A 19,263-nucleotide genomic window follows, 5' to 3' on the forward strand; every position below is an offset into this window, starting at 1 on the left:
TAAATTGAATTATACATGCATAGTCTAGTTGAATCAGTAATTTGGATTGCAAGTAATTTGGATTGTTATGAGTTTGTTTTTGTTATTACTAACTGCTTGCTTCGGATACTTCAAGATAAAAAATGTGGTAGGAGTTTCTTAATTCATACCCAAAAGTTAGCACATATGTTGAGGGTTGTGGTCAATTTATATATTTAGTTTAAAATATATTCTCAACCGATGTTGGATTTAACACACTCGTCACAAATAAATTTTATCATGTGGAAAAATAATGTAGGCTCATTCATGCATAGTTTAGCTTTGGTACCACACAGTGGCTGATTCAGCTCTTGATAATGTTTATATCCATCTCAAATGTTTAACAATTTGTTGTGAGAGTATGTTGAAATAGAAATTTTTTGTTGTGCAAATATTTCTTTAAATCACAAGTAGCTAGTTACAAGAATTACAGTTTATTTTCAAAAATATACATGTCCGAAGAGATCATTTGTGATGCTTATATAAATGGAGACTTGGCTGCAACATGGAGAAGAGTTTTTAAATGTTTGAGGAAATATATTTTACCCTACCTATACTTATAAGAGAGGATCAACAATTGAATCTATATGGACTCGAATAGGTCCCTTTAATGTTATTGAAGGCACCAGCCTACCATTAGCCAACATCTTTAGTGGGCGTTTTTATTTTTCTAAAGGGGCTAATTACTTGTCAAGAGATTTACTATAAAGAAGTATTTTGGGATTGTTTCAATAATTGAGAAGGACATGATGATATTTTTTTAAGAAGTACTTTTTCATGGGTTCAGAAAAGTAAGTTGAATATGTTTTTATTTTTACTATAAATATGTAACATAAGCACACGGAAATGAAAAAAGAAAAAATAAGCTTGAAATCAATTTTTTTAAAAAAAGTAATAAACTTGCTCTTTTTCATTAATTTTTTTCAGATATGTACGAATATTTTTATGATTACTTGAATATGCAAATGATAAGAGGTTAATAGAAAAGGAACAAATGCTCTAAAAACACTTAGAATTTCAGATATTCACTAAACAAACTCTAGTAAAGTAAGCACATCAAAAGAACCTGATATCTTGGCAAAATAACAAATATTTGATTTATTGATAAAATTAAAAGACACCACAAAATAACCATAAAAAAAACTTGATATATATTACAAAATCTTTAATTTCATATTTAAATATTATTAGTATATATTACAAATCCCAAATACTTCAATAAACAAGATATCCTATTCTCGTAACTAAATAATCTTAAATACATAAGAATTTCTACCATCCAATCAAATGCCTACTAATTGCGGCTACATTTAACAAATTTAGAAGCTAAATTGATAAGGATGACTGCTTTTCACTCTTTGAACATGACTGCTTTTCACTCTTTGAACATAAGTAGTGCATTTGTGTTATCACACCAGCAGTTTCTCTGTAATGTTGCTTCAGCTGAAAGCTTATGAAATAGGAAATTCTTGTCTTCTTGATTATGCGACTCGGGAAGGGGATTTGTAAAGAGTAGCTGCTGCCCTGGAAAGTGCTCCTGCCTAGTGATTTTGTGTGCCCATAATATTGAACTTGAGACGAGCCCTCCTGCACGCCTGCACTGCAATAAAAACGCTCATATAATTGCTTCTGTAGAGCTTTGGACCGCCAAGATATGAACACAACCACAGTGCCATTTATTGCATAAAATATAAATGCCGTGCTAACTTGACTAATTTTACAAATTTGGTGATGATGCATTTAAGATTATGGTTTAAAAGAATAATTCAAAGACAGCGGTTTCAACTGCCAGATTAACAATTCTTTTATTTCTATTAAACATAAAAAAAGAAAGAAAAAGAAATGCGAAGAAGTAAGAGAGATAGAGGAATACAGGAACTGAAGTCTGCCACACAAACATCTTAAAGCATTTCAGGATCAGCAGCAGTAGTGTTCAAGATCACAGCAAAAGTGACAACAAAAAGTGTCAAAGCACTAGCAGCAGCAGCAGCCATGGTTACAAAAGTTCAATTATGAGCTTGTTATTGTTGCAGGCAAATAGAAAGAAAGAATAAAAGAAATGTTGAGAAATTAAAAAATTTTATCAGCTTATCCACTCTCACTCCACTCCCCTCGTCCTCGCCATTTTCTTTCTTCTCTCAACAATACCACTGTCGATGATGACAAGACCGTCGACAACGACACGGTCATCGCCAAGTTATTATTTCATGATTTCTCTCTTACGCACTCATACATAGTTTCCATGTACTATGAAAGAAAGACACATAAAAAATTAGATTATCATTTTCTACTTGTGCTAATTGACATCACTGATTTCAGGCTTTCTTCCAAAACAAAATCAAAGTAGAAGAATCTCATCACAAAGAGTAAGTACACAGCAAAAGTAAGAATTTTTTATTCATAAAAGCTTAAGCCTTTTTCCGTTTAATGTATATAATAAAAACAGAGGTACTTCGTTCTCAAAACAACAAGTCAATCAAAAGCTAACAACTTTTTCGCCCTAGTGAACCAGTTGCTTATCTCCTCCAATAACATTTTGTTCATCCATTCGGAAGAGCAGATAAGCAAGATCATAAAAGAAACACAAAACCCACAAAAACAGAAATCTCGTACGCATTAATATAGAACAATGAAAAATCTACCAAAAATAATGAGGAGAGTGTAAACAGAGGAAGAAGAAATGCAGGGAATTACCCTGAAGAGAAGGGGGAGATTTGGGCACCCTGTTAGCATATAATTTGCTAACCATGTCAACTAATTAAAACACACCCAACAATTCTCACAAGCATCTCATCAAACACTTTGCAGACACCATACCAGTCTCTAAAAGCTATGAATGACTAACACAACTTTTACCATTCACATATCAAGAAATCAAAACATGGAAAACAAATTCCAAAACCGTGTATTAGTTGAATAAAAATAAAAGAATTAGTAAACCTACTTAAAATTCAACAAAAAGAACCAAATTAATTTCTTACTAAATTCACATATAAGTAGAGAATATTTCATAATTATTAATTATTTAGCTAATGCTCACCTTACTTAATTAGCATGCCCAAATCTACAACTGCTTCACCTAAGTGGTGCTTTTGCTTCTTCTTCTTTAAACAGCCTCCAACAATGCTCTTTAACTTTGACCAAGGCATCCGGCCACGATCTTGAAGCTAAATTAAACCCCTCAAATCATTTTTCTCGATGACGAAGATTGGCATTAGGCAAAAAAGTGGCTAGAATTTCACGGCCGTGTGAGATTCTATTGGATTATAATAGGAAGATTTTAAGGTTAGGGATTGAAAAGAGGCGAGATTGAGAGGGAAAATTTGAGTTGGATCGAGAGCAGGCTCGACCGCAAGGGAGAGGAAGCGAAACCTGTATTGTTGAGCTGAGCCAGCGAAACGATGAAATGCAATGGGATGGATGGTAGAGGGCTGCCTGCGCCCAAAAGCAATTATTCACTGCGGTTCCCTCCAGTCCATTTCGTTCCCGGGTTAGGTTAGGGGAACATTCGAGCGATTGCCTTCGCGGATCCAAACACGCTCGCCGGTACACTTTCTGGCTCGCAATGACTCAAATGGGCGGGTATTCTTCGCTTTCCTTTCTCCTTCGGGTAGTTGAAGATAGGTGAGATTGAGAGGGAAAAATTGAGTTAGATAGTAAGAGATTGTGTTGGATTGTAAGAGAAAGATAAGAGAGGAGTGGCTGAGAGAAGAGTCGGGGTTGATAAGACGACGCAGTTAGATTAGAGTTTTGTGAATTTGGTGAAGTTAGGGTTTTTTAGATTTGGGGAGTTTAGGAGGGACGAGAAAGACTAAAATTTTTGGCTAAATTAAAACTTAAAAAAAATAAATGTTTGTTTAGTAGTTAGTTTTCTGAACTAGAAAATTTGAGATTTGGTCGTCCTGGTCTTTCTTTCGAACTTAAACGCTTGAGTACTAGAGGTCCTCGGTTCGAGTTCTATTTAGAACCTAATTAGAATTACTTTATTTTTATTACTGATACCTTAATGTCAGAAATCTCTGATGTCTAAGTTACAGACACTATAGTATCAGTAATTTGTGATATTTTTATGTTAAACACAGAAAATAGTCCATATGTATGAACATACTGATACTTTTTAAAAAATTGTCACAAACCAAGTGTGAGTAAAGACCATTTTTCTAGTAGTGATTTGTTATTAAATATTTTAGATATAAGACGTCCACTATATAACGCAATTTATAATATACTTAAAAGAGTAATTTTGACATATTGTTGAAACAAAACAATCCCATCGTTTATTTTATGTTGCTTTTACTGAAATGGAGAAAATTTCATTGCTAATTAAATTGATTAATCATCTTGCATGTCTTAGTTTATGCATTATTTTTCCCGAAATAAAGTTCTGTTTACTTAGATAATAATCGAATATATTTATCTATATAAATGATGTAATAATGAGCAGGCTTAAGGAATATATAATAAAATAAATAGATTAATTATCCAGCTTGCCCTAAATATAGGGAAGAGATGTAAGAAGTCCTCTTCGATGGTAAACTGGCAAGACCAATCCTTTTTCAAAATTATTAAAACAAACAATTATTATTCCTATTTAAAGCCCTCTATTCTCCTATCCAAAGGCTCTTTCTTTGGTCTTCCACACATTTTCTTTGATTATTTTCCATTCTCTTCATCATCTCTATCCTTTCCTTTTCTCTCTCCAAGTTTTCTCTCTAATTTTCTATTTCAACTATTATTAATTTATCTCCCATGGGAGATCGTTCTCCGACTTCAGATAATGTTTACAGCATCTTCGGCCACGCAATTGGCAAGACATACAAATTTGTTACCAAATGGAATACTGATAAGAGCCCAACCAACAAATCAGAAAATGAAGCTGAAGCCAAATTCGATGCTAAATTTGAAGCTTACAAAAAGGTATATAATAATTTAAGATGTACATAACTCAACCTCTTGAATTTTTTCCTCATGCTTTCGTGATTCATTCAATACATGAAATATATGTACAAATATGCTTTATTGTTTTTCTAAACAATCTTAGTCGTCCAAAAAAATTTATTGAGCAACGAAATGAAGTACATCCTATCAGTAGAAATTTAATGTACCTTCTCTCTCAAAATCTACATAAAATATAGAAGAACTATTTGGCACACGTAGGTATTTCCTTAATTTCAACCTTGCCATAATTTCAGCCTTTGTTTCTCCTTGAAATATTAGGATATAGAGCCCTTTCTTTCTGCTTGAAATATTAGGATACAGAGCCCCTCATGCCGACGTTTATACTTATTTAAAATCTACCAACTCTTAATGAAATAAAATCGTCAGTTTCTATGCAATAATTTATATGGGGAACTAAGCTATGGCCTGTGGCCTTGGCCTGGCCTTGGCCACCCAGATAACAAAAAGTAAAATAAAATTATAAGGGTCTTTACTAGAATTTAATCTATTTTGATGTGAAAATTTTGTCTCATTCCCCTCAAGTTTACGATATTTTCATGTTTCCATTTGGGCCCCCTCCAAACCAAAATTTTAATTACACTCCTGATTGATTACAAAGCAAATCTTTGCCTTTCAGTAACTTTTAAAAGTTCATGCTTTCTTGTAATCTTCAGGGACTGCAACGTAATGAATCTTCAACCACGGGGAAATATAATTCCCGCGGAAGCGTTGACGATAACTTCATTTCACGGTCGTCTGTTTTTGAAAAGTGTGCAAGCAGAAGAAGCCACACACCGTCACCAAAAACGGCATATATTTCCAACAGTACAAGCTGGCATAACCAAGATCAGAGAAGTACAAGCAGAAAGAGCGGGCCATTGTTATTATACGAACAATCATCCGACGGCTCAATTAGAAGAGGCGTTAGAACAACATCATCAGAGTCAACAGAAGGTTCAGTTAGAAGAGGCATTAGAACAACATCGTCAGAAATGTCGGAGGGTTCATCAAGAAGAGGCAGCAGAACATCATCCCAAGTATCGGAGGGTTCATCAAGAAGAGGCAGAACATCAACGGATTCGACTGAGGGTTCAACAAGACGAGGGAGAACATCCGAAACGACGATGGAGAGTACTGCAGATCCAAGCCTTTCAAGAAATATGAGCAGGCGGAGCCCTATTATATTCTCCCAAACCACCGCGGCAAGGAGGAAACCGCCGCCGGTTGAAAGAAAACTTACATGCACGCTTGAGGAATTATGTGAAGGTTCTGTTAAAAAGATCACGATCAATAGAGAAATCGTCTCCGATGACGGGTTTGTTTCTCTTCTTTCTTCTATCAACATCGTTTTATTTTTCTCTTTTTTTTTTCTTTCTATTCTTCTCTTCCTCTTGATAGTATACTAGAAACCCTAGCTAGGTTGTGGGAATATCTTTGGTACATAAGAATAGTTTGATGCATTGGACTATGTTAATGGGTATATTCTGAGGATAAATGTTAAAAGAAAGCTTCTTATTGATAATAAAATTTAAAAAGGATTTTATCCTAATACTTTCTGTCATCAAAATTCATCACTGAGATTGGTGGTTAGTAGATAAGACTAATATTTCGTATTGCTAGTGACTGACTCCTAGACTTGTCCAAAACCAATACCTTAACAGATTGTGTGTCCAAAACTAAAAGGTTGTTTGACTCTGGCTAGCTGCTATAATAAAACTTAGAACTGTATAAAGCATAAGCATTTTCAAATATTTTCTTTAACAAAAAATTATGAGAGATTAAGAATTATATCCTATTAACTGCATGTGTGTGTGGTAAAGTTAAAGTTTGTAAGTAGATTCATCTTCTTTCTAGCTGTAAGAGTTTTCAACCAGGGAAAACTAACATAAAAATTGACATTACTCTGCAAAAGTAATTTTCAAATGTATCAATTTCATATAGTGTGCATGTGTTTATGGCAGAAAAATTTACCAAGAAGAGGAGACACTAAGAGTAAAATTGAAGCCGGGATGGAAAAAGGGAACAAAGATTACATTCGAGGGAAAGGGCGATCGGAAACCCGGTTATCTTCCGGCGGATATAGTTTTCTCGATAGACGAAAAACGGCACCCTTTGTTCAGAAGGACTGGTGATGATTTGGAAATAGGAGTTGAGATACCTTTGGTTCAGGCTCTCACTGGCTGTTCTCTTGCTGTCCCTCTTTTAGGAAAAGAAAAAATGAATTTGTCATTTGATGAAATCATATATCCAGATTTTGAAAAGGTTATTCAAGGCCAAGGAATGCCAAAACCCAAAGAAGAAGGAAAGAGAGGAGATTTGAGAATTAGATTCTTGGTTGAATTTCCCACAAATTTGAGTAATGCACAGCGCCATGAAGCCTATACCATTTTACAAGATTGTTATTGACGATTGTATTGTTAACGTTAATGTAGAAATAGTCGTGGTCAGTCCTAGTCTTTTGTAGTAAGTTTAGTCCAAGTCAAAAGCATTGTTGTAAGTGGTTCCTTGTGTTTAGGAAGTCCACGATTGGTGTATTTGAGTCTATCCTTGTTTTGAGAGTAATGGGGGCATAGTTGCTTAGTGATTCCTGACTAGTAGGAGTTTGTTATATGTAGCTCTATATAATCATTTGTCATCATTCAACAAAGATCAATCAACTTCTAAAACAAATATTTATAGCATTATCTATTTTTTGAATTATCATCTTCTGTTTTAAATTCCTCTCATCCTAATAGGTGCAGAGAAGTGTGATTTGCCTTAGTGTTTTATTCCTTCTTTATTTCAAAATCTAGTGTCAGAGCCAGGTTCCGCCAATGGCCTACAGTAACAGTCTTGTTCAATCGCAACCTACTCTTCCACTCTTATAGGGCATCACTTATGATGTCTAGAGTACAAAAAAATGAGCGTTGTTTATCTCTCAAGATTTATAGGAGCTGGTCGATAGGGTTACGCTAAAGAAGGTGTTTCAACAGAGACACTTAAGGACACTCGAACAAAAGATGCCAAAGCTTTGTTCTTCATTCATTCATACTGTAGTTGAAGCCATTTTCGCTAGAATTTCTTCACCAACGAAATCAAAGGAAGCGTGGGATGCACTGAAAAATGGGTATCAAGGTAATACTAAGGTAGTTACTGTCAAACTTCAAACTCTTCATTGAGAGTTTGAAACTTCTTTTATCAAAGATATTGAGACACTGCATGATTATTTCTGTAATTTAACAGAAGTTGTAAATCAAATTCAAAAATTTGGTGTGACTTTAATTAATGAAAAAAATTGCCCAAGAAATTTGATCATGTGGTGGCAGCAATTGAAGAATCTAAAGATTTAAAAGTTTTGATTGTTGATGAGTTGCTTAGCTCACTTTTGTCCCATGAAGAGTGGCTGAAAAGGTACGATGATTAGCCGGTTGAGAATGCTTTTGATGCGGAACCACGAAGATCAGTGAGAGTACCAAAGCCTAACTACAAGTATGAAAGTTATGCTCGAAGCCACGTAACACATGCAAGCCATGCGTGGCACATGCAAGACATGTTTTACGTGAAGATTGTGTGTGAATGAATACTGGAGCAATAACGGTTGGGTTACTACGTCAATTGATCGTGTATATTGAGTAGAGAATTAAATCGTGGTTGTTACGTTTGATTTGAATTCTGTTTCGAGTTTATAGCTAGGTTGTTTCATTAAATATTTCCTTCATTTTATTTGCTCGGTTTTGGCCGATATTGTTGGTTACAAGCAAAGTATTGTTACGCTTGCTATTATGAATAAGCTCCAGTGATGAATAAAGAATTATTCAGAAATTATCTCAAACATTTGTCTGTGGCCGTTCCCACCAAAAGTAGAACAACTATATTTACTAGCAATTGTTAGCAAGCATCTGACTGGGACCCTAACAGCTTTTCTATCCAAAGAAAAATCAAATGGCTCTCGTGAGTTTGGCAAGCAAGGGCATGAAGGTTATTTTTCTCATGGTAAAAAAGGTGAAAAAATATTAAAGGTGGTGAGTGTAGCAGTCCAAAACAAAGTGAGGCTAGTTATAAAAGTGATGGTCAAAAGCGTAAAGCCCGATGTTATCACTGTAAGAAATTTTGCCATATTGAAAGATTTTGTAGGTTAAAACAAAAACATGCAAAATTTGCTGAAGAGAAAGAAAAAGATAAAGAAGATGAAAAACTATTTTTTGCTTGTTATTCTGCTAAAGAATTGTGGGTATAGTAATCACTTGTCAGCAAACTTGGAAGCTTTTACCAGCTTGGATCAATCAGTGAGTATTCAAGTGAAAATGGGTGATGGAACAATTCAAGAATCATATGGTAAATGCACTGTTGAGGAAAATCATGTGGAATGGGCTATATTAAAAATGTTTTATATGTGCCTGAATTAAGGTCAATTTCTATTGGAAGGGTATTCTGTGGTTCTTGAGGATAAGGCTTGTTTGTGTTCCAAGATAGCACTAGACACTTGCTGATGAAAATTCCCATGGCCAAAAGCAAAATTTTTCCATTCACTCTTAATTCTGACATGCATGCATTTGAGGCTTCTTTACTTGAAAAAAATTGGTTATGGCACCACGGATATGGGCACTACAATTTCAGAAGCTTGAAGGCTTTCTCTAAACTCAAATTGGTGGATGGATTGCCGTCATTGAAGCATACGAGAGAAATATGTGAAAGTCGTGTCTATAGGAAGCATCGCTGATAATTCTTTTACAAAAGGGTTGGCAAAAAGAGCTATGAAGTCCATTGAGCTTGCGCATGCAGATGTTTGCAGACCCATGCGAGTTGTTTCTCTTAATAACAACTTATTATCAGTAAATTAAATATCAGAGATCACTAATACTTCAGTATCAGAGATTTAAAAAAAATCGTTAATTTTTTTTTTGATTTTAACTCGAACCCGGGACTTCTAAAACTCAAAACTTTTACGTTTAGATCGCAAACCGTTGGACGCCATAAAATTGAGTTGGAATTACAATGTTATATAAAATGTTAACATATAAAAAACCAAACCCTAATTCCCCTTCTCCATTGTGCAACAGAGCCCATGCCGCAGCCGCTGCCTAATTTCCTTACCTTTCTTGACTTCTTCTCTATCGTGAAAGATGGAGAATGACCAGGCCCAAATGCCCACATCCACGGCCGCGCCCACCCCCACGTCGTTGCCGCTATCACTTCCGTTCAAGTGGTTTGACACTGCAGGTACTAAATTAAGAATTTAAAACACGTAAAACGAAAGTAAAACATATCCCAAACTTAGCAATTGTCCCCATCTCGCTATCTTTTATACACACAAATCTCTAACCCAAACTCAAACCCAAAATTGTCTCTTGCCTTTCTCTTTCTCTTTCTCTTTCCTTTTTCTCTTCTCGATCTCTTCCCTTTTCTTTTTTGGTCCATTCACAAACTCATTCATTTAACTCAAATAGATAATATAAAGTTAAAACCTTAAGTGAGGCTTTTCTTTCCTTTTTCCTTTTTTTCCCAAATTGAAAAACGGATCAAAACAGTAATCGAGGCTTCTTTCATCAAATTTTTTCTTTTTATGGTCAAATTTCACTTTTTTTTGTTCAATATTCGAAACCCATTTGCTTGAATTTGAATAAAATTATTGAGAAATTAGTTAATTTTCTTACTATGGAAGGGATACCGCACCTTATACGTAGACCTATGAAGGAGATTTTCAATAACTTTAAGGGCAAACAGGTTGCCTTGATTAAGGCTTTAACTGTTGGTAATGGCTTAATATTTTATTTTCTTTGTCAAATTAATTAACGGGTTTGTTTTATTTTAGCTTATGATTATTAGGGTTTTTTTGTTAATTTTAATTTTCTGGGTTGTTGCAGATGTTGAGAAATTCTACCAGTAGTGCAATCTTGGTGGGATTTCTTTTCCATATCGATTTTTTGTTTATTTAATTGTAATTTGAATTTTTTTCTTTTTTTCCTATATTTCTATATTATATAGATTGAATGGCTGTGTATTTAGTAATGATTACGTGTTATTTATTGCTCTGTTTCATGTAAAGAGAGGCAAATTATGTTATAGAAACCAACATGTTTATTTATTTATTTTTTTCAGTTGGAAGATTTTTAATAGAGACAATGACTATGATATGAATTAACTAAGTTCATGCTTGTCTGAATGTTTTGAGATTGCACAAAGTTCATGATTTGTCTTTAATTCAAGAAGAAAATGCTTGTTTTTAGGTAGTTTTGCTTGTTGTAGCACTTGGAGACTTACATTTTCTTTGTTCATTTGCACAGTTAGTTTCACTCTTATTCAAAAATTTCTATGTTTCCTCACTTGCATGGTCATTAATTCATTCCATGATTTTTCTTCTGTAAACACACTTTTATTTGCCTTTCACTAGTTTGAAGGACTTTATTTTTTTTAAATTAAAAAATTCCAAAGATTGAAATGAATTGAAATTACTGCTATAATGTACTTTCTTTGCTGCTGAAGTTCAAGGAATGTCTATTTAAATGAATTAGAACTTGAAAAATCTTGAAGTGTTGTTGTACCCATAGACTTAATTTTTTTTCCTGCACATTACACTTATTTTTTTCATCTTCTTACCTTCAATTTGTCGTAGAGGTTAACAATGCTTGACGGGAAATAGAGGTTTGCATTTACAGCGGCTGAATCTCATGAACAAGAAGTTGGCAAACTGAGGTTTGTATTTTTTCCTCAAATTCATAGTTGAATTCATAGTAAGCTCAAAGCAATTGATTGAGGGAGAAAATAAATTGAGTTTTATTTATTAGTACAATTTTTGTTATTTAGTGCTTTACACTCTTCATGATAACTTCTGCGATCTTGTCCTATTACCTTAAGGTACTACTGGATATTTGAGAAAAAATTAAAAATGATTAAGCTTATCTTTCTTTGATGATAGAATTACAGTATGTCTCCTCACTTATTGTAGTTCATCCAATTTTATTTTTGTTGCGCAGTCTGTGGAAATCAGAGTACCACATTTAAGAGTTTTTATAAAATGTCTCCTTTACCTTTCCTATTATTTAAACTAATTTCATGTGTTTTTCTTTAGTTAATGATTGATTTTCAAGCAGTTGAGGGAAAGTAACTTGTAGAACCTCCTTCTAAAATTGGTTTGGAACCTTTGTGTGCAATGGTTAGTGAAATCATAATCCGTGGCTTGTGTTAATATACATCGATTGTGTGAAAACTATTGTTTACTATTTTCTGTGGCTGGTTATTAACATGATTCACAAATAAACAACAATAGACTCATACCCATATGCTTGCTTGCTTTCAACATGCATTTTCCTTTTTTTTTCTGTAGTTTTTTTTGTGTGTCTCTCTCTTTGAAGAATAATATTATTATCTTACACGAAAGGGGGAAATTGTCGTTATCTTGCTGCAAGTTTTGTCCTAGTTCTATAGTTCTACCGTTTTGTATCACCTTGGATGACATGTCGAGTGAATCCTGGAACATCATTTGTCAACCTTTTGATTCAGTAATAATTTATTAATTTTGAGAAATTAGTTTCATTTTATCTTGTTTGTACCTATAATGCATTGTGTTCAATGTTCTTGAAATTTTTGGGCATGGCTGCAAACAAATTTAGCAGTTTTTAATAGCCAACTATAGAGACACTTTAAAATTTGTCTAGGTGGTGAGTTTTTATGGTTTTGTAATTGGGGTGAAGGGTAGCAAATATCAATCTTGTCTAAAGAGCATTTGTGTAAGATTACTTTTGAGTATAGTGGGGCAGCCTATATTAGTATTTTTATGAAATAAGCAGAAAAAGGAATCCCTTTCTGTTGTTAGCAATAAAAAGAATTTTCAAAAATGTAAACACCAAGCTTTCTAGTTGCACCGTTATTTGCAAAGATCTTTTCAATGTATTTGTAGATCCCAACATATCTTGATGCATGATCAATTAGTATATGATAGTATGGGTGATGATCTTTCCATTTGCTTCTCTTTTTCTACTTTGTTTAGGCATCATCGTCTAACGTAAGCAGGCCTCCTCCAAGTTGATTTTTTTTAAAGAGTTTGGAGCTTATGCATTCGCAATTCTAAAACATGGGCCAATATGCTTTCTACTTGTTAATCTATTTACTTATTGTCAATTTTGCAGGTTAATTTTGAAGATGCGCAGAGAGGTTTTGCAGAGGTTGGGAAGGTATTTAAAACTTAAAGCTTTTAATTCTTCTTTTCCCTGCTTGATATATGTTTTCCTTATATAGTGTTTCAACATGACCTGATTTCATGCCTCATTTATTCCAACATCCATAAACACTGAAATTGATCTGATTAGTTTTTCTCCCAAAAATCCAAGAATTATTTTTTGTGGTATACTAATTAATTTTATGTACTTGTAGGTGGGAAAAGAAAAATGAAGCCGCTTGTGGATGTTCAGTGACATTATGTGCTTCTTTTTGTTGGTTAATATTTGTTGAATCTTAACTTAGTACTTTGTTGTTCAGAGCTTGTCCAAGACTTAATTTAGTACTTATATTTGTCTTTTCCAAACAATGATGTAGTTGAATTATATGAATTTAAGTGATGTATTTGAGATATTTCTTATGCAATTGTGTTGCGAGATTTTGTATATTTAATATATTTTGAGTTTTCCTTTGGTTGTAAAAGAAACATGAAAATATAATTAAAATAAAAGTATACTATTAACCAAAAGAATCATAACATCATTGAATACTGATACTAAATGTTTAAAATGACATTAATATTTTTTTATGTTATTGAGTCAGTGTGCTCTTGATATTGTAGTCTCATAAATTACTGACATATAAATAGTATCATTAAATACTAATGTTATTGTGTCATTATTTTAGTGATACCATAATTATGACATGAATTACTGTCAGTGTGTTCTGGCTGGAGCATTACCGACACAATTAATAAGTGTCAAGAAAAGTAATTACTGATACTAAATTAGTGTCAGTAAAGCCCATTTTTCTAGTAGTGATGAGAGCTTCCCTATAACCGGCGATTCTTTCTTTCTAGAGGTGGTTTTTTGGATAAGATGGTGACTGAACTTCTTGGAGGTGGTTGCCTGACATTACAAGAAAACTGTTAATAGATGACTAACAACTTATGATAGATTCTGGGTATATCATAAAATTATGATAGACTTGTGACATAATTTGCAATCTATCATGAATTAATGATGGCTTTGTGATAGAATTATTTTTTATCACGGATTAATAATGGTTTTATGATAGAATTATTATTTTTTATCATGGATTAATGATGTGTTTATGATAGAATTATTTTTTATCATGAATTAATGATAGTTTTATGGTAGAATTATTTTTTATCACAAATTATTATTTTTTACTTAACCACATGTCGAGTTATAATTGGTAACTTAATATGTGAACAATTGGTAGCTTAAAGTATAAAATGAAAACATGAACCCTAAATCTAACCTAATTAAACACACTATTGTTGCCACCGCTCCCTGCTGCTCTTCGATTTCACTACTGCCACTGCTCTGCCATCATCAAGCTTCAGCCATCAACTACCAAACGGGCCACTATTCTGTACATCGCTGACTTGTTGCCACTATTCATCTTGGTCATCGCTATCGCTCTTCTACCATCACGTCAAGCTTTAGCCCAGCCAACTGTCGTTGCTTGACCACCACTGTTAGTCTACCGTCGAGATCAATACCATTCCTTAACAGCCTTTTAGAATTTTCCTCTCACACTTTCCACGATCGCTATTCTCCTTCTTCACTAACATCACTTGCGAAACGAGATACCGAAGGAGTTGCAGATATGTTCCTTTCACACTACATCTCTCTGAACATTAAAAAGTCCATTCTTTTCATATTCTTCCTCACTTTGAAAACACCCGAAAGGAAATTATAATCACAAGTAATTGAAACGATTTTTTTTTTTATCCTTTTCATGTTAGTCAAAGATTCATTTTTTGAAATTTATAATTAATTGAATTTTTTTATTTTGGCATCGAATTTTGTGTTTCGTGTCACTGTTAGTATCCTAGGAGGCTTCTTTTTTCTTTTTTTTTCCAAGTCAAACCTAGGGTTTCTTCCTTAATTTCTTTGGTTTGGCATTTTCTTAGCGACTAAGCTGGGTTAAATTAAGTGTTTCTTTTTTTTTTGGGTTTGTTTAGAGTTAAACTACGTATCGTAATTGTGCTTATTTGTTGTTGCATTATACCCTTATGACTTTCGAACTTTTATACTCGAATTTTTGTTTGATTTTTTATTTACCAAATACGATTGTTACCTAATGCGTTTGGCTATTGGAATTAGTTAATTTTCTTGTAATTTAATTTCTGCAAATCAATAGCTCTGTAAGATGGGTTTCAATGCAGTCTATCGGTGCTTAATGGAAATGTTTCCCCAGGTATCAGTCTGTTCTATAGATTGAACTCATAACTAAAGCATTACTTTTTTTTTGGTTATTTATTTCTTCTTGGCTTGCAATTGTATACTTCAAAACCTGTTATTGATATTTAAACGAGATATGTGTATTAACCTATAATGCATGTTATATTAAGGGCTTTATGTTGTGCCATTTCTCTGTTTTTTTGGAGTACGAGAAAGCCAGTAGTCCTTTGGTCTAACTTTGAGTGAATTGTTCTTCTATTAGCTTTTGGGATTTAATTATTACTAACTGTAACTTCTCCTTTTTAATGTCTGAATTTGCTGGATATAGAAAGGAAGACAACATAAATCTTCTTTTATTGCTTTTTGTATTGGAATGTACGAATTGTTGAATAATAGAAGCCTTCCGTAATTCTTCACAATTGTATTTTCCTTCTTTTAATTACTAATCTGCATTTTATGTTGTAGTAGAAGATAAATATGGAATGCCCGCTCGAGTTATTAGGTCAAATACTCTTCATATTGTAAATAATGTAGATTTTGAGAACGAATGAATTTATTAAGAGCTATGATTTTGTTAGTTTATATTTTTGATGCTTTGAATTGGAAACTTAATTCTCTGTTGTCAAATTGTAGCCTTGGGTTCATGATCTTAGGCAAACCATTTAAGGAAAAATGACAACTTTTTAGGGAAGGTCTAGGACTCATTTTTGTGAAGCCCTGCATAAACTATTGGTGTGACATTTTTAACTTTAATTTTTATATAAAGTCCTTTAGCAGCCATGTATGTGTAGAATTTTTGTTAGCTTATATGGTTATTATAGATTATTAATTAAAGAATTAATTGGGTGTTCCATTTTGGGCTTCTTAGGAAAGTTATAGTAGGGCTCTTGCAATTTTGAGGTGATCTAGAGTATGAAAATAAAACTTGTCTCCTTCAACATGATTTTCTCATTTTTACTTTCAAATTGTATATTGTACTAGTTGAGTATGATTCAGATGAGATGCAATCTTCCATGTTGTTATGTCTCTGTTTGGTGAGAAACTTTAATGCATAGAAACTAGATCTATTCTTGATGTTGTAGTGATATACCCATTTCTCAGGCTTATGAGGTTTACCATTGCACAGGTTTGCTTTGTGCAAATAACTCCATACTTATATTACTTTTGTAAGGAATATGGCTGCAAGGCTCTTGACTGCAGGTATGGTGTTAGTTTCAAAATTGTTAATTCCTTTCTAGGTATTCTTAATGGTGTTTTGTAGACTATTTTAATTCACAAAGATCGTTGGTAAATAAAATCTATTGATATGATTGGAATTGTAAATGGATCAGTCCTGTTATGTCCCTTTTCTGCAGAGGAAAATTAGAGAATTTGATAATAGTTTCTTTTCCATTAGAGTCCTAAATTTGTTATCAACCTTGTGTCCTTATTATCCAACAAAATCTGTAATACAAATAGCTTTTTAGTTGATTTTTGTCTTTATTATGACATCCAAGTATGAGTTTCCTTTACTGTTGTGTATTGGCTGCCGAGGAAGTAAACTACACCGAGGACAATTTTTTCTCTCACTGAAATCTTCACTTTTGTACTTTTTCCTTCTTTTTTATGCTTGCAATTCTTCTCCTTTTCTCTATTCTATTGTACATTTGATAAGTGCATCATGTAAATTGCTTTTGGTTCTTGGATGCTTAAGGTTATATAAATATTTATGTGAGTACTAGCGAAAGACGTTTATGTTGATTCTTAATTTTTAAATCTATTGTACTTGTTGTAGGTTCTTTGATTAGAAAATAGTAAAATGTTTTTTCTTTGCCCCCTTAGAGAATAGTAAAAGGCTTGTTAAACATTGTGAAATATAAGTGTGCAACCCAAGAGGGGGGTGAATTGGAAATTTAAAAATTATCCTAGCAAATCCACACAATAACCAATCTAATGCCTTAATAAAAATTGAAAGCAATAAGTTTAATAAAGGCACAATAATTAAAGAGTAAGGGAGAAGAGAAACAAACACACGAATTTTTACGTGGTTCAGCAATCTCCGCCTACGTCCACGCCTTCAAGCAATCCAAGCTTGAGGATTTCACTATCCAAGCCTTTCTGAGGCTTCAACCGATTACAATTGACTTCGAGGTGTCAATAAACCTTTACAACCAAGAGATTATCTCCAAATCTCTTCACTCAAGTGTCTCACACACTCAAACTCTTACAATTGAAATGAAGAAATAAAAGTTACAATGAAACTCACTCAATGAGTAGATATTCAAAAATGAAGAACAAGGAATGATTCAATGTTTTGTGTTTTGCAAGTTGAAAGCTCAAGATATCACGTGTGCTTTTTGTTTTTGCTTGTTGGAGAGCTTCAAAATGACTTGGATTTGAGTTCTTATAGTTTGAGCTCAAAACCTAGTCGTTACTCACATTCCAGGCGTATCCGGTTTGCCGTTTATAGAATCCGATAAGCCGGATTTATGTTACCGTTAAGGCAAAAATTTGAATTTTGCCTATCCGGCTTGCCGGTTACGAAATCCGGTAAGTCGTTTTCATTCTAAATGCTTACTGCCCGTATCTGGATTTCTGATTTTCAGAATCCAGATAGCCGCTTGCTACAGTAACCTGCTACAGTGAAAATTTTTCAAATTTTCAGTTTGACCCCAAAACTATAGTATAGCCCAAAACGTTATGAAACTTTGCAAATAAGTCCAATTTTAGAATTTCTAAGTAATGCCTCGTTAATCCCAAAACTTTTTGAAATTATGATTTCGCCCAAACTTTGTGAAATTATGGAATGACCCAAAAATATTTAAATAGTTTCAAATAGGTCCAAATCTAAAATTTAAAATACTATCAAAGATTTTAAAATTACTTTCATTTTAGTCCAAAATGCTTTAATTCCATAACATCATTTTCTTATTATAAAAGCACAATTCATAAATCTTTACTTAATAAATACATGTGGTTTGTTATCATCAAAATCAATATTTATAGCCATATAGGCTAACAATCTCTCCCTTTTTGATGATGACAAAACACATTAAAAACTTTAATCTTGTTATGAAAAAGCTCCCCCTTAATCAATGCAAGTTAAAAAATGATTTGAAAATTATTTGACCAAAAACTCCCCCTGCATACATGCTCCCCCTAGATATATGCATATTTTCATAACACTTATTAAATCATTCTCCCCCTTCATCATCAAAAAGAATAAAAGCTCCCCCTATCAATCATCAAAATCGCAACATCAGCACATTAGTAAAAAAAATATCCATAAGCATAAGAAAATCCATATAATCCATAATGATCAATCAAAACAAATCCATAACATCCAACATAAATAGTCACAACAAATCCATATCATCCAAAACAAAGACATAAATCGAAAATCATAATAACCATCCATAGAGTCGAAAATAAAAGAACACACAATGCAGTAAATGAAATGTAGGTGTGTCCAAATACAAGCATAAGATACTACTCAGGTGGTGAGGATAGAGGTGATGGAGATGGAAACGGATATGGAATGCCGAAGTGCTCGAAGAGGAGGCGCTGTCCATGAATGAGCTGCTGCTGTAGCTACCGCTGCTGCTGCTGAAGCTCGGTCTGCCACACCGAAAGTGTCCGCACCTCATCCATAAGCTGCTGAAGAGGAACATCTCAAGAGGTAGGAGGCCGTGGAGGTGATGAAACAGATGCAGATGTACTAGGAGCCGAAGCAACCATAGAAGAAACTCGGCGTCTACGCTGCCCTCGAAATGAGAGTGAGAATACTGGAAGCTGATCAGCTGGAATCACAACATTTAGTGGCCGATCATCACTTGGGGCTAGAAAGGTAAACTTGTTATCGCTGTATTTGACCCAAGTGCCATCATTCCACTCAAAGCCTAACCCAACAATAACCTCATCCCCAATACCCTTGGACGGCCTACAAGATGGTTCTAGAATCGGCACTTCAAAGAATTTAAGA

The 19,263-nt window shown here is 33.7% G+C and overlaps 1 protein-coding gene and 1 long non-coding RNA gene across 3 annotated transcripts; one reads left to right on the forward strand and one right to left on the reverse strand.

The window, feature by feature from the left end:
* Positions 1–1,170: 1,170 nt before the first annotated feature.
* Positions 1,171–3,893, reverse strand: LOC127902715 (uncharacterized). 2 transcript variants are annotated; one of them, XR_008055255.1, is made up of 3 exons: positions 3,391–3,854; positions 3,059–3,274; positions 1,171–1,618 (listed from the first exon to the last, which is right to left on the reverse strand). It is a non-coding gene; the product is annotated as an uncharacterized LOC127902715 (long non-coding RNA). The 2 variants fall into 2 exon arrangements; XR_008055254.1 differs by having other exon boundaries at positions 3,059–3,893.
* A 768-nt stretch (positions 3,894–4,661) lies between these two features.
* Positions 4,662–7,631, forward strand: LOC102619957 (uncharacterized). Its single transcript, XM_006471050.4, has 3 exons — positions 4,662–4,935; positions 5,631–6,271; positions 6,918–7,631. Exons 1-3 carry the CDS (start codon positions 4,768–4,770, stop codon positions 7,360–7,362), a joined length of 1,254 nt encoding a protein of 417 aa, XP_006471113.2. The 5' UTR covers positions 4,662–4,767; the 3' UTR covers positions 7,363–7,631.
* The last annotated feature ends 11,632 nt before the right edge of the window (positions 7,632–19,263 follow it).

Source organism: Citrus sinensis, chromosome 5 (genome assembly GCF_022201045.2).
Source record: "Citrus sinensis cultivar Valencia sweet orange chromosome 5, DVS_A1.0, whole genome shotgun sequence".
Lineage (NCBI taxonomy): Eukaryota > Viridiplantae > Streptophyta > Magnoliopsida > Sapindales > Rutaceae > Citrus > Citrus sinensis.